The sequence below is a fragment of the Argentina silus genome (assembly GCF_951799395.1).
Source record: "Argentina silus genome assembly, chromosome: 1".
NCBI classification, from domain to species: Eukaryota; Metazoa; Chordata; class Actinopteri; order Argentiniformes; family Argentinidae; genus Argentina; species Argentina silus.
In genome coordinates, this window is record NC_139655.1 from 17,183,767 (window position 1) to 17,208,231 (window position 24,465).

Here is a 24,465-nt window from a genome sequence, read left to right on the forward strand (position 1 = left end):
TGTACGACAAATATAGTAACTATTTCAAAGGAGTATGATGACTTTCTATAGGCACTGTATTTAATTGTTAACAATCACACACGTATGTATAATGTATGTGTGTAGTTTGTTAACATTCATTATGAATTGCAAACAAAAGAGTTGTTCCCAAAAGCAAATGCATTCATGTTGAAGTTCTTCAGAGAACCAAACGAACATACCATAAAGCTCAGACCAGCAATATGAAAGGAAAAGATGAATGAAGGAGTGGGTTATCATTGTAGAGGGCGCAAGGTTGTGAACCTGACATTTTGCTTAATACAGGCCTATTGAGCTCCACACATTAAAGTGAGTCATAAGGAATTGTCCCAATTCTGAACTAAAGTGCCACATGTGGCAGATAGGGCTATATAATAAAGCCTTGGATGAGGCATTGAAATGGTTTTTAGTGCATACAGAGTTGTACACTGAAAAGGGTCTTTATATCTTTGTACACATACATACATGGTTACCATTGACCTTCCCCTAATTTAGTTCATCCTCAACTTTACAGCAGATGGATATTGGCATAGAAAATGGCCACAGCACTTAACTTACTGTATTACTTTTCCCATTCTCTCTTAGCCATGTGAACTTAATTACTGATAAAGAATATTGTCTCTTTTTTCTTTCTCTCTCTCTCTCTCATTTCAATGTATACACTATAAAGCCTCCTGTCTTGGATTGAACAGAGCAGTGAACCACCAAATCCATTAGCATATCTAACCCTGCGTTTATTCTTCCTGCTGGGAGGGACCTGCAGTTCATCTGCCCACAGAGGCATTCTAAAGACAATCTGCTGTTAGGATATGAGGGATTTGAAAACCACTCTTCTTTTCAACATTGGGAGAAAAGTGGTTTGTGTTTACTGATCAAACAATTGTCATGGAATATTTAATATGAATGCATGGTGGGTCACTCTTATTCATATAAAGATTTAATATGCAGTGACTTTCCAGTACAGCAATCTTCACTAGATGTTGTTGACGAAAAACTCAATTGTCATGGCTTATAAAGCCACCCTATTTCAAAATGCAAATGATCTACTGAATATAATATTCTCTGGGCTTTCCAACCATCTCCTCCTTTACATTATTAATTTGGCCCTTTCTAAAATGACTTTACTGGTGACACAAGTTAAGTTATTGAAGCAATAATAGTAGGCAACTAATGAAAGACAAAATGTGCAAAATGTCTTCCTTATTGGGCTTTCATGATTGGGATCAGTTCCCAGAGAAGCTCAGAGAGAAGGCAGAACAGCTGTAATTAGCTATTTAAAGGAGTGTGGGAGTATGGGCTGCAATTCCCACTGCTGTGTGTACATTAGTCAAGGCCCTGGCTGTCTGTGTGCCCTTTCCTCTGATAGGGTACAGGTATGGGCTCTGTCTCTGTCCTCTCCATTACTGTACTGGAATAAGCCACACCAAGGACAATTATGACAGGATATGTAGGGGATATGTATATACATTTTGTACATTTTAAATAATAATAAATAAATAATAAATAATAAAAAATGAAGTGAACTGAATGACATCTCATAATGTTGTTATGTCTGTACATGTGTAGTGGAGTTGATTTGGAATCACACTCTTCTGATAAGGTAGCCCTCCCTGCGACTTCTATGCCCAGATGTGTCCTCTTGGTATAACGGTTTACATTTGTGGCATCCATGTGAGAGGTCCCAGCTTCAAACCCTGCCGGTTACAATGGAAGAAGAAAATGTGTCAACAACCTTTTTTTAACTACCAAAGGGGTAAACAACTGGTCTGGGTGAGATAGAAAATAGTTTTTCTCCTTTGGTTTGAATGTGAAGCTAAGCCAACTTAAACACACTGCTTTAATGATGCAGCCACTAATGCACCTTGACATTGCAAATGGGAAACACAAATAAATGTAATTGTGTGAATTAAATCACTTCCGATCCAGAAGCAAGAAATCGATTGAAAAGTGCCCCTAATATATTTCGCAACAATATTTGTAATGCTTGTTTGTGCTGCTTCTCTTCCAGTACATTTCCATTCCTGCTTCTCGTGTTCTTCCATTGGACTCTCTGTCCTAAGCTCTTGTTTATGCTAAATAAAGAGAATGTGCTTGAAAGTAGAAAGGGTGTTATGGGTTAAAAATGGCAACAGGATTTGCAAGTGTCCTCCTCAGGCTATATGAGTAAAGGTTGTCATTCTCATGACACTGTTTAATGTGACGATACACTTCATGATAGGACATTTTATTGTAAAACATGACAAAGTGTAACCACAACATACGGTATCCTCGTCATACTATGCAGCCACTACATAAAACACGCCATGCAATACAGGAATATGGAGGAATAATGAGCTAATAACTCATGCACTTCTAGGGGTAACTAGGTGCCTGCTTGACAATTCGCACCTTCACAATGGATTGCAGTTTTTGTCATAGTAGTTTGTCCCACTAAAGGATGGATATGTTGATGAATATCTTAGGTCTAAATATAGTGAAAGGTGAATAGGTGTTACTGCAGATCGACCACTAAGTTTGTCTTTATACGTTACACATGCTATTCCAAAAACAATTCCAAATACTTGGAGATGTAATACATAATGGGCTGGTTTCCTTAACCCAGATGAAGCCAACTCATGGAAAATGTCTAAATGTGGGCTTTTTAGTCCAGGAGTAGGCTTTATCTGGTTCCACTTGGCAAATGTTAAAAGCAATGTTGTGACCCATTCTCACCCCTTACCCTTTTCTCCAGCTAGGCCCAACTCTCTCCCTCTCCCCATCTCTCCCTTTCCCCCTCTATTTTTTCTCTCAATATGTCAGCTCTCAGCTTCTCTAAAGCATGCATGATGTCAACACTAACTGGCAGGGGTGGGGGAGAGGATGTGGAGGAGTGATTTCCCAGATTAATCAAGTGTCTATACCAAGGCTGTCAGTGCTTCCGCCAAGCGGTCACAATTCATGCCCCTGTCCAATTCCTGAATTAAAAACTGATGCATTGTGTGCTAAACCCTGCCTAACGATGCTCGACAATCAACCTGTGCCTGGAAGTTCTCTCATCAGCCTACGCTAGGGTGTTGTGGTTTACAGAAAGTACAGCAATGCATAAATGATTAATGGCACGCCACCTCATGTAAAGAGGGGTACTGTACATAAATAACTTGAAGGAGGACAGGTAGCATGTATCCACATCTTAAAAAAATACATAGGCCTACCCAGTCAGCAGATAATTGTGGGCCAGATCTGGTGTTGTGGTGGCGGCACATATTGCTGAGTGCTGGAAACGGCAAGTATTATTTGGGCGGGACCTGGCTGCCATTCCTGAGCCTTATCTTTGCCATGAAAAGGCCAGACCTTTGCCAGCATGTGGATGTGGCCCAGGTCCCAACCATACTGAGACCAAAGATGGCCCAACCACACTGAGACCAAAGATGGTTTCAATGATTTATCCTTTAAGAGCAATATTCCCCACTCAGTCCTCCCATTTTAAACCCGCTTCTCTCACGTAGCTGTCAATGATTTTGAACAGTTCATCAGCTATTGTCTGCGTTGGAACACTGTTCCAAAACAGCAAATCCTCTGTGAACTCATCTGTATCAATGTATCTCATGTAGGCCATTAAAAGGCAGTCCTTATTGTTAAAAGGCAGTCCTCATCCACTTGAAGAGCGAAGTGTTTACCCTTGATCTTATCGATAAGCTGCTCTTTCATATCCTCGGATATATCTGTGATGCGTCTCGCTATTGTGTTGTTGGACAGAGGGATAGATCTCAGCTTTTGGGCACTTTCCTCGTCTATCATAGTAGAGACCATATCTATAGCAGCAGGGAGCAGTAATTCCTCTGCTATCTTGTGCGGCTTCTTGCATTGGGCAACTCTCTAGGCCACTTTGTAGGAGGCTAGCTGGGCATTGCTAGGTACAGATGCCGTTTTAAGAAAGCGACTCTGCTGACCTCGGTATTCATTGAGCTTTCTCTTGAAGAAGTCAAGGGGCTTGTCAGCATCATTTGGGTGTGTTGTCTCAAGGTCACGCCTCATCTTACAGGGCTTCATGTTGTCAGCCGCAAGAGTTTTGAGACACAGTACACAGTCCTCTGCACCGACCTCAGTAGAAGTGAAAGATATGCCTCGTCATATTTTCTGATCGTCGACTTTGTGGCTTTACCTGGAACACAAGGCGTCTGCCTTTCTTTTAGACACTGACAAGAATTTGTCCATGTTTTTGTCTGAGTTGATAGTTAGGCTAACAATTCATACAAAATGGCATTTTGCGGGTCGTTTAAATTGAGAGCCGGCGGGGCATTTAAATTGTAACCAAGCAACAGTGACAGTATTTGTTTACAGCTCTTGTGTGCAACATATTTTCGCCTGGGCGTTTTTGTACAATCTGCGTTTTGGGATTTTTTCCCCACTACAGTACACTTAATTTCTCTCTCCCATCCCATCTCCCTGCGTCCCCCCTGCAGTACGCCCCACACTTTGGGAAACACTGCGTTAAGCCATCTGGAGCAGCGGTGGATTGGAGAGGGGTGGGCTGACCATCTAAAATAATGAAGTTGGCAATCGTATACTTTCGTATTAGCATTAATTACTTTGTCATAGTCAAGGAAAGGGGCTTGCTATGTAGCTGGCGTAAGGCATATCAGTGGTGGAGGAGGAGGATGGTCCAGCAGCAGCGGGAGCTTCGCAAGAGAACAACCGACTACTATTTTTTCGCTTTCTCCCCTGTGCACCAGACGGCTTGGACCTCTTATAAAAATCTACCTGACGATATTTTTCTGTCTGAAGTTTGGAGCTGTCACTTCTGCTGAATGGTCTGTTGATGGACATGCATCACATCCATCTCCGTTGGACCTTTATTTTTCTTAAAACATAAAAAAAATCTGATCTGGGGGCGCCCAACATCTTTATATTTTGTATCCCAAAAATAAATCTGTATTTTTCTATAAAAAAAAATAAAAAAAATCCTATTGGCTTGGCGCCCCCTATAGATGATGGCGCCATAGGCGACCACCGACATTAACATTACATTTATGGCATTTAGCAGACGCCTTTATCCAAAGCGACTTACAACAAATACATTTGTTTAAGTAAGTGAATCATCGATCCATCAGTCATCATAAAATAAACTAATCAATGCTCAGACCAGGGGCCATAGGCAGTCACAATGCAATTTTTTTATTTTATTAACAGGAGAGAAACTTGTACAGTGGGGTAGTGGGGGCGAAGAGGTCTTTAGGAGGGACCATTAAGATGTAGCCTGAAGAGATGGGTCTTCAATCTACGGCTGAAGACTGGTAGTGACTGTGAAAAGCCGTGATCGAGTAGTGCGGATGCTACATCCAAGTAGAGTTCTCTACTGTGATGGAGAAGTCTTGGAGAGGGCAGGCTTTCCCTGGGAGGAAGAGCAGCTCAGTCTTGTTACGGTTGAGCTTGAGGTGGTGGGCTGACATCCAAGCAGAAATGTCTGCAAGACACACAGAGACACGTGTTGCCACCTGTGAGTCAGAAGGGGGGAAAGAGAGAAAGAGTTGAGTGTCATCTGCATAGCTGTGGTAGGAGAAACCATGTGAGGAACTTACAGAGCCAAGAGATTTGGTATAGAGGAAGAACAGTAAGGGCCCTAGGACAGAGCTCTGGGGGACCCCAGTGGTGAGGGCTTGTGGAGAGGACAGCGATCCTCTCCACGTCACCTGGTAAGAGCGATCGGCCAGGTTGGATGCAAACCAGGAGAGTGCAGAGCCAGAGATGCCCAATTCTGAGATGGTGGAGAGAAGGATCGGGTGGTTTACTGTGTCGAATGCAGCGGACAGGTCCAGAAAAATGAGAACAGAGGAGAGGGAGGAATCTCGAGCAGAGTGGAGGGCCTCCGTGACAGCAAGGCGAGCAGTCTAAGTAGAGTGCCCAGCCTTAAAGCCGGATTGGTGAGGGTCAAGGAGGTTGTTCTGAAGGAGGTAGTGAGACAGTTGGTTAGAGACAGCACGTTCAAGGGTTTTAGATAAGAAGGAGAGAAGGGATACCGGTCTGTAGTTATGGACAGCAGACGTGTCAAGAGTTTCTTGAGAAGAGACTTGACTCTGGCTCTCTTGAAGGCAGCTGGGACAGATCCTGTGGATAGAGAGGAAGGTGGGTTGAGGAGTGAGGAGAATTGGAGAACAGTTTCCTTGGGTCAGAGGCAGAGGGTTGAATTTTGGAATAGTAGTAAGAAGCTTTAGCAGCTGAGATGTAGTTGAGGAGGAGAGAGAGATAAGGGTCTAGGTCATCAGGGAGGCCAGTTTTTCTCCATTTCCTCTCAGCTGCCCAGTAGTGTGAGCGGTGTGCCGTCCTCAGGGAAGAAGCTGAGAAGGACATCCATCTCATCTAAGAAGCGGCCAAGCTTGCCTGGTGGACGATAGAAGTTTGACAGGGGAGGTGACAGAAACAGCATGGAATTAGAAGGTGGATATGGACAGGTGTGACAGAGGAAGGACATTATGTGACCACTTAGACGAGATGAAGAGTCCTGTTCCTCCCCCTTGACCAGAGAGTCTAGGGGAATGAGAAAAGGAGTAGGCATCAGAGCGGGCTGCCGGAGTAGCTGTGTTATTCAGTGTAATCCATGTCTCTGTGAGAGCAAGGAAGTGGAGGGACATGAAGCAGGCGTAAGCTGAGATAGCCTCTGCTTTCCGGACCGCTGACTGGCAATTCCAAAGTCCTCCTGCGACAGCGAGGTCGTGGTCAGTTGAGCATGGTGGGTACACTCAGTACACTCAAGAGTAGTGAAAAAACAAACTAATAGAATAAAAATACTTAGTAGTTTGGCCTTCCTCTCAGGCCTTCCTCTATGGACTCCACAGATTGACTCCTTCGTCTTCGTGTCAGGAGGCTGTTGTTCTGTGATCGTCACAATATAAATGCAGATTCTGTGATTGCTGATGACTAGCAGGGTAGCAGCCCTCCCACCTGATCCCAAATGTATTAGTCCTGGTCCAAGGTGAGCAGGGGTTAAATACCTTGCAGGATAGTGTCAGGCCCTCCCACTGGAGATTGACAGCACTTCACAGCAATTGACTTCAAACAGCTGGCTTCCAATAGAAACTAGGTTCCTGAGCTTAAGGCAGGATAGCCACAGCAAAATACACAAGCTACCAACAGCACACAGACTTTAAACAAGATTAAACTAACTTACTTAGACTGGAGAATGGGCTTCACCACTCACTCAATCCCCAATGTATTAGTATACGTCATATGCTTCTGGCCGGCCCTGCCCAAACCATAACCATGATTCACAGATGAGGTGATATGCTGTAAATATTGGGCAGATCCTTTTTTTCTGCAAACTTTCCAATCAGTCTGGTACATTATAATATGTATCTTATCTGTCCACAAGACCTTTTTCCAGACCTCTGTAGGCTTTTTAGGTACTTTTTTTTGCAAACCATCCCTTTTGAGGATAACTAGTGGTTTGCACCTTGCAGTGAAGCCTCTGTAGTTTGGCTGGTAACGTGTACCATTCTGTGGATGGTGGTCTCTGACACATTCACGCCTACCTCCTGGGGAGTGTTCTTGATCGGTGGGACAGTTGTTTGGGGGCTTTTCTTAATTATGGTGAGCAATCATCAGTCATCCACTGTGGAAGTCTTCCTTGCAATTGCTGAGTTCACCAGGGCTTTTTTTCTTTTTAAATGTGTTTTAAATATGTTCTGAACTGTTGATTTTGGCAAGTGTATGTTTGTAGTATGTTTCTAATACATGCTAATAATGGCTTCCTTGCCTTTCATTGACACCTCGTTGGTCTTCATGTTGACAGACACCAATAGCGGACTCCAAAGGCAAATGCAAAACCTAGAATCAATACTAGACATTGACAACTCTCTTATGCCTGCACAAATGATGTGACGGTACCTGACATATCAGAAACACCAGTCAAGCCAATTGTCCCATAACTTATGGTGCCCTGAAACCAATATGTACATTAATACCATCAAATAAAAGCTGAGAATCCATACTTTAAGCTCATAGTAATTGTAGTAAACGTTTGGAGTATAGAACCAAAAGAAGAAACAATGCTTCACTGTCCCATTACTGCACATGTGAGTCATACCACATACCACATAATCCACATAGCACATAAAACATTTGTATTTGATATTCGTGACCTAGTACAAGTAATGTGGCTAATGTTAACAGACGTTAATATGGCTGTAAACCGATAAATCTAATCTGCGCAGTTTTACACACAGTCACCGTCAAACTTTCTGGGATGATGAAATAATGAAGAGTATTCATTGATATTATGCTCGGAGCACTTTTAGCAGCCACATATTACCACTGTTGTCAAAGTTGCAGCGGTGCATGTTTGTTTGGGTGTGTCAACTTCAACTTTAGCATTTCTTTTCTTCTGTGATTGGTCCATTTTGCAAATGTATGGGTGGGGTCTATTACGTCAAAATAAATATATATCTTTCATTGGATGGGGTTTTAAATAACCCGCTTCTCATTGGTCAACAATAGTGAGCTGCTATTGGTTTCTTTTACACGAAGACTTTGAAAACTGCTTTCGACAGAGCAGAGGGCAGTAAAGCGAGCGACAAAGCAAGGCAGTTGTCTTTGCTTTAGCTGAAAGTAACTGTAAGTGCATTATTGGATTTCAATTCGACAGGTAAGAATCATACTACAACATATATGTAGCTGGTGTCCTTTGCGATGTGTATGAGTCTTCGGCAGGCTTTCCGTCCACATAAGCCCCATCTGTCTGCGACAAGGATCCTAGTCACAGATCATGGGTCTAGTATACCGATGCCTATTTCAGTTGGAGCTAGCTACGTGTCGAGGTAAAATACATCCACATTTAACATCGTTTGGTTTATTTGGCCTGAAGTATTGGCAGTATCACCTTGCTCTGTCTCTTCATTATGAGACACTGAACAGCCTTGGCAGATTGCTATATTCACACGAACGTGCACCTTCCGTTCTATTCTTTTCTTTGTTGTGATTCTGTTTCGGAGACTATTTTCAAGCTGATATGTGTGTTATTACCAGTGGCGCAGAGCCTACATTTTGTTACAATGTTGCTTCAGGTCACTGTATTCACGCTGATATGTTCTATTGTTTTATCAGAACCCGTGAAACGCATAGATCATCAATGTGATGAAACATGGTTTAATGTTTTTGTATTATTAGTGATTCTCTTCAGTATACAAAAAATCCCTTTAGTCGTGTTTCATGGCTACAGAGCCCACCCTGTTATGTGGCTTCAGGTGGTTCAAACTGAGCACACATTATTGTTACAATACCGCTTCAGATGACTGATGCCATACGTGTTTTATCCCCAGAGCCTACACAATGCCGCAAGGGGAAGATGCTGCCCAGATCCAGTGCAGTGTTGTGGTGGAGCGCCTAAACCTATCTGGCCAGGCCATCAAACGGCAAGTTATCAGAAAAGCAGCTGTTGTTCTGGGGCGCAATGAGTTCCAGGAGATAGTCCTGCGTGTGCACGATGGAAAAGTACCTCAAAACTACATGCTCAGAGAGTTTCAGCTCTTTACCCGGTTTGCCAAGGATGGCAAGTGCACCATCAAACTACTCCCTGAAAACATTCAGGTCCTCATCTCCGACTGCCCAACCGACCGACTCAGCATATTCTTGAAGACCCTGAACATCAAGCATCAGGCTTGGCAGATTGGCAAGCCGCTGAGTGACCGAGCGAAGCTTCTAGCTGGTCTGCCACGCAGCTTTGAGACCATCAGCCCATTACAGCAGAAGGATGTACAGAAGGCTAACGAGCTGCGGAGTAGAGTGAATGCTCCTCTGCCCTCCAAAGGCCTGACTGAAAGAATGGCCAATAAGACCACTGCAGGACGACAGCAGGTCAAAAGACCAAGGACTGACTTTGACTCTAGCCCGGTGAGTTAATGTTGGGATCACTGTTGTCCAAGCTATAATTCAGTTGGTCCTTGTATGTGTCTTAATAAAGGCTGATTCTGACATCACTTGGACAAAACAACCCTGGGCTGGTTGTTCATTACACAGCAACTTTAGTTAACAGGCAAATAAACAATTGAGGTTTTAAACATTTGATAGTTTGGTTTGATATCCCAAGTTGTAAACAGCAAATCCTTCATGAGGTGTGGTTGTTTGTTTTTCTTGCTCTGTTTTCAGGTGAAGGCACTCCACCCGAGTAAAAAGCCAATCCTGTCTCTGCCAACAGCACGCAAGTTGAACAAAGAACAGGCTGCTGTCCTCAGTGCAGTCTTAAGCGGAAATAATGTTTTCTTCACGGGTAGCGCAGGTATTTGCAATGTATTATACAGTCATTCAAAAGCCTCAGACATTCATTGTATGAAGTTCAGTTCTACTGACCAAGTTTGACTACCTGTAATGAGATGTGGTGCAGTGCTGACCAAAACGTGAACCTGACAGTATCTGGTGTAGTGTTTAATCAAACTTCGACCCAACACTTTCATCCCATACACTTTTCCCTACCATATTCTCAAGCCACAGTAATAACTCATCAGCTAACATGACCCAAGATGTTTTGAAATTGCCTAGAAAAAATGTTTGTGTTGCTGTGTTCAGGCACAGGGAAGTCTTTCCTGTTGAAGAGAATAGTGGGATCCCTGCCTCCCAAAAGCACCTATGCCACAGCCAGTACAGGTGTGGCAGCATGTCACATTGGAGGAACCACATTACACAATTTTGCGGGTAAGTCAATACACCACTGAAAATGATAGAGGTATGTGTTCTCTATAGTGTAGGGTTAGAAATGGCAGTGGCACACCTCACCTCCAATCTTTCTCTTCTCTCTTTCAGGTATTGGGTCAGGCTCTGCCCCTCTGGAGCAGTGTCTGGAGTTGGCCCAGAGGCCCGGGGTCCTGCAGCACTGGACCAGCTGTCGCCACCTTGTCATAGACGAGATCTCCATGGTGGAGGCCCAGTTTTTTGACAAGCTGGAATCCATAGCCAGGTAAGGATCTACTCAGGCCATTGAGGTGGGTTTGTATGGTTTTCGCTTACAAAAGTTATATTTCCTGTAATGCATGTAAGATGCATAATGTGCGCTTAGTCTATAAGCATTATGGTTAAAATGGTGTTTAATTAATGTGATGTCTACTGACATCTCTCTGGCTCTGCTGTCTCTTTTCCAGGTCAGTCAGGAGGTCTACAGAGCCCTTTGGAGGCATCCAGCTGATAGTGTGTGGAGACTTCCTCCAGCTTCCCCCTGTCACCAAGGGAAAGGACAAGGCCAGTTTCTGCTTCCAGGTTAGATGGCCCTTTTCATGGCTAGAACTAGATGAAATGTGAGGAGAAGGGTTAAAGCGGAATATCAGTATTTTGCATAAAGACCCTCATAGATATCCTAACAGCGATTTTAGGACTAGGATATCTATGAGGTTAGTATGCATAAAGTAATTCTATTTTGGGACCATATCAATGGTGCAGCTTCAATGATTTAAAAAAATAAAATAAAAAAGTAGATGATTATCAAACGGGGTAAAAGACAGAATGTTATGGCTTTAAATTGGTCTGTTTGTTTTCAAATAATCTCTGAGCTAAAGGAAATTATGAATTTGTAGATTCTGACTGGCCCAACAATGTCCCCTCTAACTCTCACAGTTCTCAATGTATTGCTAAAGGTTGCATTTTGGCTTCTGGTTTTTACTTGTTTTTACTTGTTAGGCCTTCCTAAACACTGCTTTCTAAAAATCATTAACTCTGACCACAAGGCTAAGAGCTGGCGGAAGTGCATCCAGGTGAACATGGAGCTGATGGAGGTACGCAGGCAGACTGACCAGTCCTTCATCTCTCTCCTGCAGGCAGTGAGGGTGGGCAGGTACTGGACTTTACACTGGCCACTGAGCAGAAGCCATTTTAGTGGTTTATTTGTGTAATCTGTAGTCTAGTGGCTTTGTCACCTCTCATTCATCCTCACTGATCTGAAAGCATGGGATTGGTGAAAGAAATATGGTGCATGCTTATTGTGAATTTGCTTTATGTCCAGTTCATATCAGTGTAGATGGATATGAGGAGACAATGGTAGGTAGCTACTTTTTACACAAAAAAAGAAGGAAGCTAAAGATGCAATAAAGCTGCTAATATTTGCTCATGATATAATTTGCTCATGATATAATACAAGTTAAAAACTCGCCACCTTTGCTATTCATTGGAATGGACTTTTAATCATGCAATATACAATGAAGTAGTTTTACAATGTGTGTCAACCAATCCCACCACAGAGTCACAGAAGAAGTCACCGCCCAGTTGATACAAAGTGCCTACCACAAGATCGAGCGTAATGGTATCCTAGCAACCAGGCTTTGCACGCACAAGGATGATGTGGAGCTCACTAACGAGAATAAGCTCCAACAGTTACCAGGTTTCTGTTTTTTGTTTTTAATAAAGTTGTTCACATGAGTTGTCCCCCGCGGTCTTTCCATAGATGTGAGTTTGGTCCCAAGAGGCAGGTGATGATTGGCTGCTACTTTGTCAGAGTTGAGTCATTGGACCTTGAGGGTCTCATGCAGTGCAGTGTGCGTCTTGGGGTGCAAACTCCCTCCCATTGCCATTTCCTTTTCTTAAGCCCTGATGTCACTACAGACTACCTTGATATATTCACATTTTGCTCAATGTTAATTAAAGTTAATAGGTCCTTGGGGGAGGGGGGGGGTGGTTGTGTGTAATTTAAAGTGGTTTACTCTTGCCCCCAGGGTCGGTGCGGGTGTTTGAGGCGGTGGACAGCGACCCAATGCTGGTGAAGACCATTGATGGCCTGAGTCCTGTCAGCAGGCTGCTACAGCTTAAAGTGGGCGCTCAGGTCAGTGCATTCCTGTATGTGCAAATATACTTTGCCAAATAAAAGGATTCTGATTCTCAACTGAATGTGCATGTGCATGAATTTGACCCTTGAAAGTGTAGATTGAACTTCATCAGGTCAATAGCATGACCTCTGTCAGGTCAACAATGAATTGCCATGTCTAAAAGTGACTGTATCCCTAGGTCATGCTAACAAAGAACCTGGATGTCCAAAGGGGCCTGGTCAATGGGGCTAGAGGAGTGGTAGTGGACTTTCAACCTGGCCAAAAGGGTTAATATTTGATAATGCACGCATGCCTACATGAAATACAATGCATCACTGAAGCCAGGTGTTGGCATACACACAAAGAGCACATGACATCACAATACGTTAACATGGCTATTCACATTTCAACATACATCTCATTCATACTGAGAAATCATCTGTAATTTAACCATGTTGTTCACAGTAATTTTGCTATTGGGACTAAAATTGTAAAGGACTTCCTGAATAGTGTGCAGTGAATTCTACATGGAAAGGCAAATCTAGTATGACACCCTTGCATTTTATACATTTTGCACATTTTGCGTACTGCAAAACGTTCTAATCTTGCATACTGAAAACACTTACTAAATAGATCACAGCATTCAAACACAGCATGTAGCAATCTCATCACTCTGCTCTAACTCACTTCCTATGGGTATCTCTTCAGGTCTCCCGCGTGTGCGTTTCTTGAGTGGCGTCACAGAGGCGCTGAAGCCTGAGCGCTGGATGTTCAAGACAGGAGGTGGGCTGTTTCTGAGCCGCCAGCAGCTGCCACTCAAACTGTCCTGGGCCATCTCCATCCACAAGAGTCAGGTGATGACAATATATGGTGTGCTCCAGGTTGTACAAGGGGTAGGGAATCCAAACATGGACCAAACATCTACCCATGAAATGTCACTGCCGCACTAAAATGGCTGTGTAGGCATTTGGCTGTCCTAGCGCTGCTTTAAAATATGGACATTTAAGATCCACAGTCAAATCATAAAGGGCAGAGGAAAGGTAAGGAATAGAGTTAATTGGTCACACCAGTCACCCATGTTTGCGCTCCCTCTCCTCTAGGCAGCAGTGATGTCACAGAATCACCATCATTGCAGCCTATAAATAGCCTGTTCCAGGTTTGAAGATGTGGTCTAATGCAATTGTATTTTACTTCAGCTTCTCAAACATTGCTGTCTCACTGCGTTACAGGACTATGACTCATTTACATTTTTTACATTTATGGCATTTAGCAGACGCCTTTATCCAAAGTGACTTACAACAATACATTTGTTTAAGTAAGTGAATCATCTATCCCACAGTCGTCATAAGACAAAGTAATCAATGCTCACACCAGGGGCCATAGGCAGTTGTAATGCCAGTAGGCTTTTTTTATTTATTATTTATTATTTTATTAGCAGGAGAGAACTCATGACAGATGTGTGTCTAGTAGCCTATGTGGTCCGGTGTATGTTTGGCTAACATGTTCTCTGTATAGCTTGGTATCCCTGTCTGCATTTAGGGATTTAGGGTTTCTTATCTGTTTTTTTTTCAGGGCATGACGCTGGACTGTGTGGAGATCTCTCTGGCGCGAGTGTTTGAAAGCGGTCAGGCCTATGTAGCTCTGTCTCGGGCCAGCAGCCTAGAGGGACTGAGGGTCATGGACTTTGACCCCCGCGTGGTCCGTGCCGACCCCGATGTTCTGCTCTTCTACAGGAAGTTGAGGAAAGAGCGGTTGCTCCAGCAGGTGAGTGTCTCAAGTGTTTACACCTTTATCCCCCTGGTTCAGTTTTAGGCTCTTGAATACAAATTAACCAAATGGATCAGCACAATGGATCACCCCAAATGATGTGTGCATGAGTATCCTAGTGGCACGCACAGCCATGGTGACTTGCTGTTTGCTGCCATCTTGTGTTTGATGAGGTATAGTGCCTTCTGTGGCAGCGAACTGAGCTACATGAGTTTATAAAGGGTCAGGCCCAGAAATGCTTTCTGTATTTCCAAAAGCTCAAAGATATGTGGTTTCTCTGCAGGCCTCCATGGTTGAGTTTGTGGGAAAAAGCAACAAAGAGAACAATCGTTGGTGAGGATCCCACAATACCCCAAATGATGTGTGCATGAGTGTCAACAGATGTATCCAACCACTGTATTATGGAGTCTCAATGTTTAATTTGTCCAGGTTTTGATTTTGAGATTTGTTCTGAAATGGCTAACTATTTTTGCTATATTATTACATCATGGAACTGCACTGCCACCAGCTGTTCATCTGTATAACACTTTTATACATATGTTCTTAATTTATTTTCATGACCCTGAGCTTGTGAACATGTACTTTTTTTTAAGAAAATAAAAGTTTTAGTTTATCTACTTTTGTCTTACCAGTATTTATAATGTATTCCCTCAACAGGTCACTGATAGTTCCTTATGCATATTCTAGGCTTTGCCTCTATTGTAAGGGCATTAACTGAAAGGAAATGCACTATGTAAGCAGTTTGGTATGTACTGAGTTCAAAGTGCCACATCCCACTGCAACCCTTCAAGATACTAAAACCAAGAATGTAATGTTGTGTTTACAAGGAAAATCTGTATGATAAGGTTACATTAATACTGGTTTGTGGTACAAGTCAAACGAGGAGAGAAAAAGACACCTTCAACACAACTGTACAGTGACGGAATGGTCACAATATTCTCTATTGCTAAGGTCTGAATTTACTTTGTTTCAAAATATTCAGTGACGCCAACATTCTCAGCAAAGGGCCAAGCCAGACTCTGCAAATCTAATCGGATTAGGAGTATCTTGTCTGAACTGTTCACCAAAACCAATGCAAAGACTGGGGAAAAAGTAAATGGGAGACAGGGTCTGCAGTGCTTGGAACTCATTTTAATGCAATTACTCCTGAGTGGGCTGTCCTAGGCAGTCTTTGTTCACTTGGACCACAGAAATTAGCGTCCATCACCAACACAAGCAGTAGATCAGCTATATACCTAACTTTATAAGAATTGACATACTGTATCTCCAATGGCTTCAAGTAATGTATACAGAAAACAGCATATTTAGTCCAGGAACCCAAGATATATCAATAAGAAGTGTCATTTATTCACATTAATACATACAACAAAATCTGGTTTGAAGCCTTGCCTGACTGCACAATTGTAGCATTCCACTACAAAACACTACTAGAAATGACAGAATGGTGGACGAGGCTCACTTCATGTTGTGGAAGACCTTGTGCGCTACCTGTGACAGGGGAGGAGAAACAACTATTGGTTTTGAGTTAATGGGAAAATGTTTATTAAAAACAATGGTGATTGCATTTTAGGTTTTTAATCTCCGCTCACACGCACACAGTGCCCTGCCTAAGTAATGTAGGGCACTGTATACCTTGCAGGTATGCTATGCCTCCACTCACACACACTTACACAGTGGTCCCGTGCATGTAGAAAGTCAAAGAGTTCTTCTGTGCAGTCCTCCTCAGTTTCTGACCGTGAGCCCACTCTGCCCTCGCACGCCTCCAGCCTTTCCCGTGCATGTACGCAGTGCTCAGTCTGTTCACACTTCTGCCGTATTGTCTCTAGGGGGTCCTGTGAGGGACAAAGAGGACAGGTGATCAATAACACTAACACTCAATCTACAGGAAAGGTGTTAAAGACAGGACATACTATTTCCAAGGCCCTGTACCAAAACAACCCCTAACAATTTAATCGTTAAGACGCGAGATGGTAAAAAAAGCTCCTTTCTGATTAGATAAGAATTTTAACTATCCTGTTGAAACCAATCACATCCTTTCAGATCTAAAGAAGTGTTAAGGATGTTGTGGCTAGGGGTTGTTTGAGGACAAGGCCCAAGTTTGCTTAAATAAGTATGAACATGAGAAGTTTACTCAGTTTCAAATGGCCTTAACTCACAGCATGTTTAAACAAATGCTAGATTATCAACAAAAATAAATAATTTCCAGTATCTCATGGTGTTCAATATATTTGTGACTAACATTGGCCCTAACTGTAAGCACGTGTACACGCAAGTATGCATACAACATGCATTACTAATCATAATAAAAAATGTTTTATCTTCACAGCTGTTACGTCCCCAAGTAAGATCTAGAGGATGAGGGGAGTAACAATAAAGTGGACTGGGGAAGGGGAGGCAGATGGGAGAATATGGATAAACCAATAATGTATTGATCATACAAAATAATCCGAGAACTTGCAAACACCAACTGAAAACCTTCTCAGAAAGGGGAGAAAGCGAGGATTGGTTTAACAAAAGATAGCAGTTATAGCAAAATAAGGTTAACACCGTAATTAAACACACTCTCAAGGAGTCAGATTTACCGACACCAGCACACACTACCACCGTAGTAAAGGGGCGCTATAGCACAACACGATAGGTTGCTGGATGGCCCACTGGCAACATCTGTGAGTTCTTCCCAGCCTTTTATAGTCCACTCTTGATGACCAGGTGAGAAGATGTGTGCGCACCTAGGCTGTCACCATGGCAATAGGAAGGGAAAGGGCGGTAACCTGGGAAGAAGCACAGTGAACAACAAACACACACACAACAGCCGTAACAACAGCTTCTTCATTGTCTATGATAAAAAAAAAATACTTGCCACCATGTCTTCCTCCTCTTCCTCCTCATCCTCATCTCCTTCTGCCTCTTCTTCCTCCTCTGCCACCATGTCTTCCTTTTCATCCTTGCCAATGACATCATTGGGGGGCATATTTAGTAGGATCCATCATGTGAAAAAGTGCATATAGAAATGTATTAAAGCTGCCATGACTCTTTATTCTCCATGGAGGAATGTCTTTGTCCCCCACGATGAAATCGGGGAGGGGACTATGGGTCGGTCTCTGTCCGTTCTGTCACGCTTTATCTCCAACAGCACTGGGACAATTTTGACGAAACTTGGGTGAATGATGCGTCTTGTCAAAATTATTGTTAGGAGTTTCGAGGTGACGACGATTCATCTCGTGATGGTGCGGCTAAAGTGGTGCCATTTTGGCCAATTGACTGTTTTCAAATGATACTGTCAAATCCTTGGAAATTATTCAATTAAGCACTACAAGCTCCGGTAACTTTCCAGCCTACCTCAAATCCGTGGACTGCCTTCAAATAAACGCAAATATGTGAGAAGCAAGACTGATAATAAATCAAATAAGCACTGGTAACTTTTTCCGGTAACTTTTCAGTTTCATATTGTCGCAAATATTCACACAAGGAGGGGGACAACATGTTTACTGTATACTTTATCTGACCACAAATCTTGAACGTGCTTTACACTTCCTGTATAAACCCCATAAAAGTATCTGAGTTATGGATATCACATAGCTGAGAAGTGAGAATGAGCTGGTGGTAAATATTTTTAAAATAGGTGGTATGCAACATCAATTAACGTTTTGATAATGATAGGATTTTGCTGCCCAGACATATTTAATAATGGTTTAAAACAACCATCTAAATGTACATGGTACCAGCTGTTATTAAATCGTCGACATTAAATCGTGACATGATCAATTAAGATTTTTTTTTTCTTTAGAAAAAAATAAAAGATGAGATGTCCAATAGCAGTTAGCAATGGGGTAGCATTAGCATGCTAGGCAGCTAACTAAATGACTTTAAACAGTTGCGCAACATCGGCTTGGTCGGGGGAAAAAAACAGATAAAATGGCTGTAACACGGGTAAATTTTCATCTGTATCAATACCTCGTCATCGGGCTCCCCATACATGATCATTTTCTTTGCAAAAACCATGATTGTAGTCCTAAATTTTGCAGCAGAGACACGTTCTGGCTCACAGACTCTCAGCAGAGGAGTATCTGTGGAGGAGGACGTGTTGAGGTCACACACAGGAAATAACGAGCAAGATCACCGGAAGAATGTTTCTTTTTGTTTCTTTTATATTCACTAGATGGCAGTGCTCCAACCATCTAGCTACATAGGTTTGGAATGGGGGACCCTCGCCTCTGATGTACCAAGCGGGAACTAAACTTCTGACCGAAGAGAAAACGGAATACATAGAGCGTGGCACATTCAGATGGCGGCGTTTATGGGCACAAGATTGCTGCTACGTAAAATTAAAGGTTTACTGTGCCAGACGCCTCGACGGAATCGTGTGAAAGCAAAATGGGTAGGTGTGTCGTATGGGTTAGATACTGGTGAATGTAATACCTCGTAAACAAAGCACAATCTAGGGTAAGACCGTTTTTCGTCCAGATAACTGTCTGTGGACGACAGCTACGACACGTCGCTTCTCGCTAGCCAGCCCAGCTGCTCTGTGACACTGTTTTCAAAGTATTATATTATGCCAGAACCAAAACCAATCTGGAGATTAGTTTTCGTTGGTGTAACTATTATGCCTACAACGGTCTAAAGTCAAGAGAGACAGATTATTCGGTTTGAGAACTGGATTACTTTTGTGACGTTTGTGGGACTGTTTTTATTTCTGTAGAGGGTCTGTTCATGGAGAAGATTAGCCCACGAGACTCGCTCGGCGGTTTAAACACGAATTTGTATTCCAAAAAAGACGTAACATTGACTTTTAGGCCATGCTAGCCTTCATCAAAATGAATCGGACACATAGAAACGTACGAATACATAGTAACAAACAATGAATCAAGCGGGATGAGCCCAGGTAAGTATGGCGGGCGCGGGAGTATTGCAGGACTGCAGCAGCGAGGTCGTCTGGGAGAGGGGGCATTTCAGCAGCAAAGTCATCTGGAGTTTGTTTGTTTTTCAGCACCAAGGGCGCTGTCTACTCGCGCTCGGTGCTGAAAAAAACCCTAAACTCTAAACCCGACCGATACTAGATTTTTTGGGTCCGATGCGGATTTGTGGGGGGTAACATTCACCGATAAATCTGCTGACATATCATTTAGTTTACATGGTTCCTTTGTAGCACAATTCTCATGATTAAACAATGGCAAAAAGATGCTCTTAATGCTGATTAGGCAAAAGTCCATATCTCAAAAATGACCTGAAATGATGTCCATTGATAAATAGCGCAACGGTTATTTATTTTATGTGCACAGTTACTTATGCCAAATGAACATTTCACATGTTCAATGCACTGCATATTGATTTGATCAGTGATTTGCTGTTCAATCTAGCTTGTTGTGACAGTTTGATCATCAAGACAAACTTCAAACTATCAAAGTGGTATATTCTGCTCTCTTCAGGAGGGTAAACAAACCTGCGTCCATGCTGATAAGGTTAATTGGAACTACGCACCCAAGCTGCTTGTGACAAAAGTTAGCTAGAACGTCTGGCTCTGAAATTCATGGATGAAAACAGTGATCAAAATACTATTCAAAGTGACTAAATCCTGCCATATGCCTTGTTTGAGGGTCCTTTTCCTGCTGTTCTCAAGTAAATTCATAGTAACGTTTTTAAATGTTGTGATCTCTCCGCAGGCTGTCTCCCAGCCTAAGTACCCTGCCACAAACCTGGCCTTACAGAACCTTGATGCCACCTATGGTCTAGAGCTAGGAGCGCAGTGGCCTTCAGTCCGTGTCAGTATGCTCTGTGAACAGAAGTATGGGGCTCTGGTGAACAACTTCTCCAACCCAGATGGGGTAATGGCTGACCTGCAGGCCCAGGGATGTAGAGACTTTGTCAGCCACCTGGCTCCATTCACGGATAGGGTTGGCGGAGCAATGCAGGGCAGACTGCAAGAGGCTGCACATTCTCCCAATCAAGAGTCCTTGTCTCCTGAGTTTCCATGTGTCAGTCAAGAGGTGGCACCTCCTCACCTCAGCCCCAACATCAAGTGCTTTGTTTTTCCAAGGGGAGATATTTCACGATTCAAGCCTGCCAGGTGAGATTCTTAGAGACTCTGTAAGTGTGAGGTGACCTGTAACAGGAGGTTATCCATGTTTACTGTGATTGCTGCTGTTCCATCTGTGTGGCTAAATGGATGGGCTGTTTGTCTGGAAAGCAAACAGTTGTTCTCAGTCCTAGGATCAGACCACTGCTGTAGTCAAAATAACACCATGTAGATCTCTGGGATATACAAATAGCTAACATATAATCCTATTGTTAATTTATGTCCTCTCTCTTTCCCCCTAGACCAGACAAGTATGGATTGCTTGGGTACTACCTCATGGACGCAGCGTCCATTTTGCCTGCCTTGGCGCTCGATGTCCAGGAGGGACATGCCGTGTTGGACCTCTGTGCCGCCCCTGGGGGCAAGACCCTTGCTCTGCTCCAGACTCAGGCCATCCGTAAGAGGATAATGACTGTTGTACAATGTCCTGTCTATTATAAACAACATCCTGTCTCTTACCTTTGTATTGGGGATTAGTCTTGAAAGACAACAGGAATTCTGGCATATACATTCAATAATATCTATAACTTTACATTGACTGGCAGTGTCATGTTCATTTGCGTCAATAAATATTTTTTGAATGGTTATTAGTGTTAGCTTGTGTTTTGCAGGTTATCTGTGTGTCAATGACTCCTCAGTGTCGCGCACCTTTCGCCTTCGCCGTGTCCTCAACAGTTATCTTTCTGAAGAGCTGTTGAGAGATGAGAGGGTGCGCATCACTTCCTTTGACGGCAGGAATTGGGGTGAAATTGAGAAGAACACCTTTGACAGAGTAAGTATTGTGATTTATTTTATAATGATTGTTGTTTGATAAAAAGGGAAGTCATGGTACATAACTACCATTAGCTACTCCTAATTGTAAGGGAATTTGATGTTATTTCTTGTGGTAAGTTCAATGTCCCGGTTCCCGCCAGGTTCTTGTTGATGTTCCCTGCACCACTGACAGACACTCAGTGATGGAGGAGGACAACAACATCTTTAAGAGGACCAGGACAAAGGAGAGGCAGAGGCTGCCCCAACTGCAGACAGAACTCCTTCTGTAAGTGTTCCACATTGTATTTGTGCTATAATGACTATACTCAAGCTCATAATTTCAGTTGGCTGTGGTTGAGTCTGCAATCGATTCTTCACATTTGTCCTAGTTGTACCCCTCAGTTGCTTTGTCATATGATGTATGATATTATTATTTTTTTAGGTCCAGTATGTTACATTCAAGCTATCTAAATGGTTGTAATGACTAAGTTTAATCAGTAGCGATCAGGGAATGAGATCCCTTGAAATACATTTTATGTACAAACGCTATTTTGGTCTGGAAACTCGGTTGACAGTCAGAACAGTAACAACATGTTTTTATGCAAATCAAGGGAGTCGACTCACAGATTTCTTCTTTCTGTCTCTGGCGGATGCCTCTTAGAATCGTTTGCGCATGCAGAAACACAAGTCCAATTTGGTTGGTTATATTATTATTAGGGAGGATGTTGCAAATGTTGTTTGGAACTTCAAACAGAATTTTGTTGTGGTGGCCAGAGGTGGTAGATTTCCTACAAATCTACGCCCTGCTCCTTTAACTTGCTAACTATAATAGCTATGTTATGATATAGGCAATTCAATTTGAGCTCTATATATTTGAGCTCTGTATATTGAGCACTGATGGAATGTGATGTGCATCCTATCTGTCTGTCATAATGTAACAGACACTACTAAATACAGATCTGTTGTCCTTCCCCAGGGCTGGTATCAAGGCTGCTCGGCCAGGAGGAGAGGTCCTCTACTCCACCTGCTCCCTCTCACAGCTCCAGAACCAGTACGTGGTGAAGCAGGCCATTCACCTTGCCAGAAATGAACACAGCATCAATGTCCATGTAGCTGACCTCCGACCTCTCACACGCCTCTTTAAGGACACCTTCAACTTCGCCCCCGACCCCCAGCTGGGAGAACTGGTCCTGCCCCACTTGGCTGCTAACTTTGGACCCATCTACATGTGCAAGCTGCAGAGGATGAGCTAGAACGAACTGATATGGGCATAAAGCAGAAACACCCCCTGAGGTGGTCGCATTTTTGTACTCATGTGTTTTTGAGAATCCGCACAAAGTAAAGCATTTGGTTGATTTGATATATATAATTGTGTTGTATACAAACAGCTGCCATGTGTATGCGTTGCTACTTTTGGCCTGCAGATGTCAGCCATAGACAAATGTACAAGTTAGCCCTCTATCTGCCCTCCATTTATTTTATTGTCAGCAGAGGACTGGTATATTACTGTGCCTACACAGTATTCTACATAATCATAAGTATAAATATGACTCAGACAATACAAAACTTCAGTATACAAATGCGGCCTCAAACTTGGTTTTCTATTTTATTTTTCTTAAGTTTTATACTTTGGGGCACTTTCATCTTGGCCTTTAAATTAGCATAATGAACAATTATTATTCATGTCACCTTTGACTTTCAGAGAATGTTGAGGCCTGTCATTACAGTGGTGTAAGTGTCGCAGTTTTGCATTGATACAATATCACTCAAAATGTACAATGTTTTTTCTCTCATATCTAACATGAGCACAAAGGTAGCTCTTCAACCCTTTGTTGTACCGGCCACGCAATGTAGCATGAAAAAGGTATGCTAACGAGTGGGCGCTGTTGAATGTCATCGACTTCCCGCTGCCATTAAGCGGCTCGCAAGTCTAGTCCAATCTTGCACTAAGGGAGAGGGGAGCTGTTTGCTCGACGACTCTCAGATGAACATTAAGGACGCAAGAGAGTGCTAAAATGGGGTGTCTCACCTCGTTTTCCCCTTCGCCTTTTTATTCCACAGATGAGTGCAGATCATTTTCTGTGCAATTGTGAGTGATTACTGTATTACCTCGGTAACAGAGGATGTATCAGGGAATGCAAAGGGAATTAATGACACATAAAAACTATTTCTGTATTGACTGCTTCTGCTGGCGGGGCTAGAATGCCATGTCCACATCTTGTGATTACCTAAACGTATTGTAAATATGTGTTTCCTATGGGTTTTTACATAAATTTACATTTTTTAACACTCATGGGACGGGAGACTATTAGGGATGAGTTGCACTCTCTCTGCCTCTCTATATACTGGGCGGTTCATTATTGAATTAGTGTGTGTGTGTGTGTGTGTGAGAGAGAGATGGAGAAAGCTTACATGTTTAAAAGAGAATGTGTGTCAGTAGTGACAAATACAGAATGTGTGTCAGAGAGGGATGAAGAAGTAGAGTAAAACTTAAATGTGTGGTCTGTGGTGGTGTTCTGTTTAATTGTTATTAGTCAATTGTAAATTGTATCTGCAATTCAGCCTGTGGCTGTGATATGTACAATTGCTTTGTGGACAATAATAAAAAAACTATCTTGCAGTAGAATGTTGTATTAGGTTCATCCCGGAAACACAGATGGCCGGTTTTGATTGAATAGGCCAGGGCACCTAGTTCATTAAAAACCAACAGAAGGCACGGGGGCAAAAGTCATCCCCAAGTTTATAGGAGATATTACCTCTTCCCATCCAAGGCCTTCTTTCCATATGTTTATATAGGAGCTGGTGCTGGGTTTTAAGCCCACAGGCGAGGATCAGACAGCCAGCCCAGTCTGCTGTGATGAGAGGATCTCACCAGTGGGGGTCTTTGTCCCAGACGCACCGAGACAGTGGGCTCAGCAGGAAACCCCTCTGCTACAGGGCTCAAATATGACACAGCATGGCCTTGTCCCTGCATTCTAGCACCACAAAAAAAAAAATACATTTACAGATAATTGAAATGTCTGTATGATGTACTTAAAAAAATGTTTTATTTAGTTTCAACTGACTTAATTAACAAAACAAATTGTTTCATTGCTGATAATT

General features: G+C 42.8%; 3 protein-coding genes across 3 annotated transcripts; 2 read left to right on the forward strand and 1 right to left on the reverse strand.

Moving 5' to 3' along the window:
* Positions 1–9,318: 9,318 nt before the first annotated feature.
* On the forward strand, positions 9,319–15,096 carry pif1 (PIF1 5'-to-3' DNA helicase homolog; the record flags this gene model as incomplete). The annotated part of the gene is made up of 12 exons (XM_083667931.1): positions 9,319–9,879; positions 10,135–10,264; positions 10,552–10,677; positions 10,786–10,939; positions 11,121–11,235; positions 11,700–11,806; positions 12,210–12,349; positions 12,681–12,787; positions 12,970–13,057; positions 13,479–13,624; positions 14,343–14,534; positions 14,821–15,096. The coding sequence occupies 12 exons, from the start codon at positions 9,319–9,321 to the stop codon at positions 14,872–14,874; spliced, it is 1,920 nt and encodes a 639-aa protein (XP_083524057.1). The 3' UTR covers positions 14,875–15,096.
* Positions 15,097–15,862: 766 nt separating this feature from the next.
* On the reverse strand, positions 15,863–18,700 carry LOC310809475 (cytochrome b-c1 complex subunit 6, mitochondrial-like). Its single transcript, XM_083676746.1, has 4 exons — positions 18,492–18,700; positions 17,398–17,481; positions 16,208–16,369; positions 15,863–16,025 (listed from the first exon to the last, which is right to left on the reverse strand). Exons 1-4 carry the CDS (start codon positions 18,537–18,539, stop codon positions 15,993–15,995), a joined length of 327 nt encoding a protein of 108 aa, XP_083532872.1. The 5' UTR covers positions 18,540–18,700; the 3' UTR covers positions 15,863–15,992.
* On the forward strand, positions 17,488–23,977 carry nsun4 (NOP2/Sun RNA methyltransferase 4). Its single transcript, XM_083676734.1, has 7 exons — positions 17,488–18,140; positions 18,697–18,915; positions 20,198–20,601; positions 20,853–21,007; positions 21,222–21,382; positions 21,525–21,649; positions 22,340–23,977. The coding sequence occupies exons 2-7, from the start codon at positions 18,823–18,825 to the stop codon at positions 22,614–22,616; spliced, it is 1,215 nt and encodes a 404-aa protein (XP_083532860.1). The 5' UTR covers positions 17,488–18,140; positions 18,697–18,822; the 3' UTR covers positions 22,617–23,977.
* The last annotated feature ends 488 nt before the right edge of the window (positions 23,978–24,465 follow it).

What these genes read in the sequence shown, in the direction of transcription:
- LOC310809475 (XM_083676746.1), bottom strand. Translation starts at nt 18,539, where the DNA reads ATGGTTTTTGCAAAGAAAATGATCATGTATGGGGAGCCCGATGACGAG. An exon ending in ATGGGGAGCCCGATGACGAG is followed by an intron (nt 17,482 to 18,491) that starts GTATTGATACAG and finishes GTCATTGGCAAG; the next exon opens with GATGAAAAGGAAGACATGGT. An exon ending in TACATGCACGGGACCACTGT is followed by an intron (nt 16,026 to 16,207) that starts GTAAGTGTGTGT and finishes CCCCTGTCACAG; the next exon opens with GTAGCGCACAAGGTCTTCCA.
- nsun4 (XM_083676734.1), top strand. Translation starts at nt 18,823, where the DNA reads ATGGCGGCGTTTATGGGCACAAGATTGCTGCTACGTAAAATTAAAGGT. An exon ending in ATCGTGTGAAAGCAAAATGG is followed by an intron (nt 18,916 to 20,197) that starts GTAGGTGTGTCG and finishes ATCTCTCCGCAG; the next exon opens with GCTGTCTCCCAGCCTAAGTA. An exon ending in CTGCAGACAGAACTCCTTCT is followed by an intron (nt 21,650 to 22,339) that starts GTAAGTGTTCCA and finishes GTCCTTCCCCAG; the next exon opens with GGCTGGTATCAAGGCTGCTC.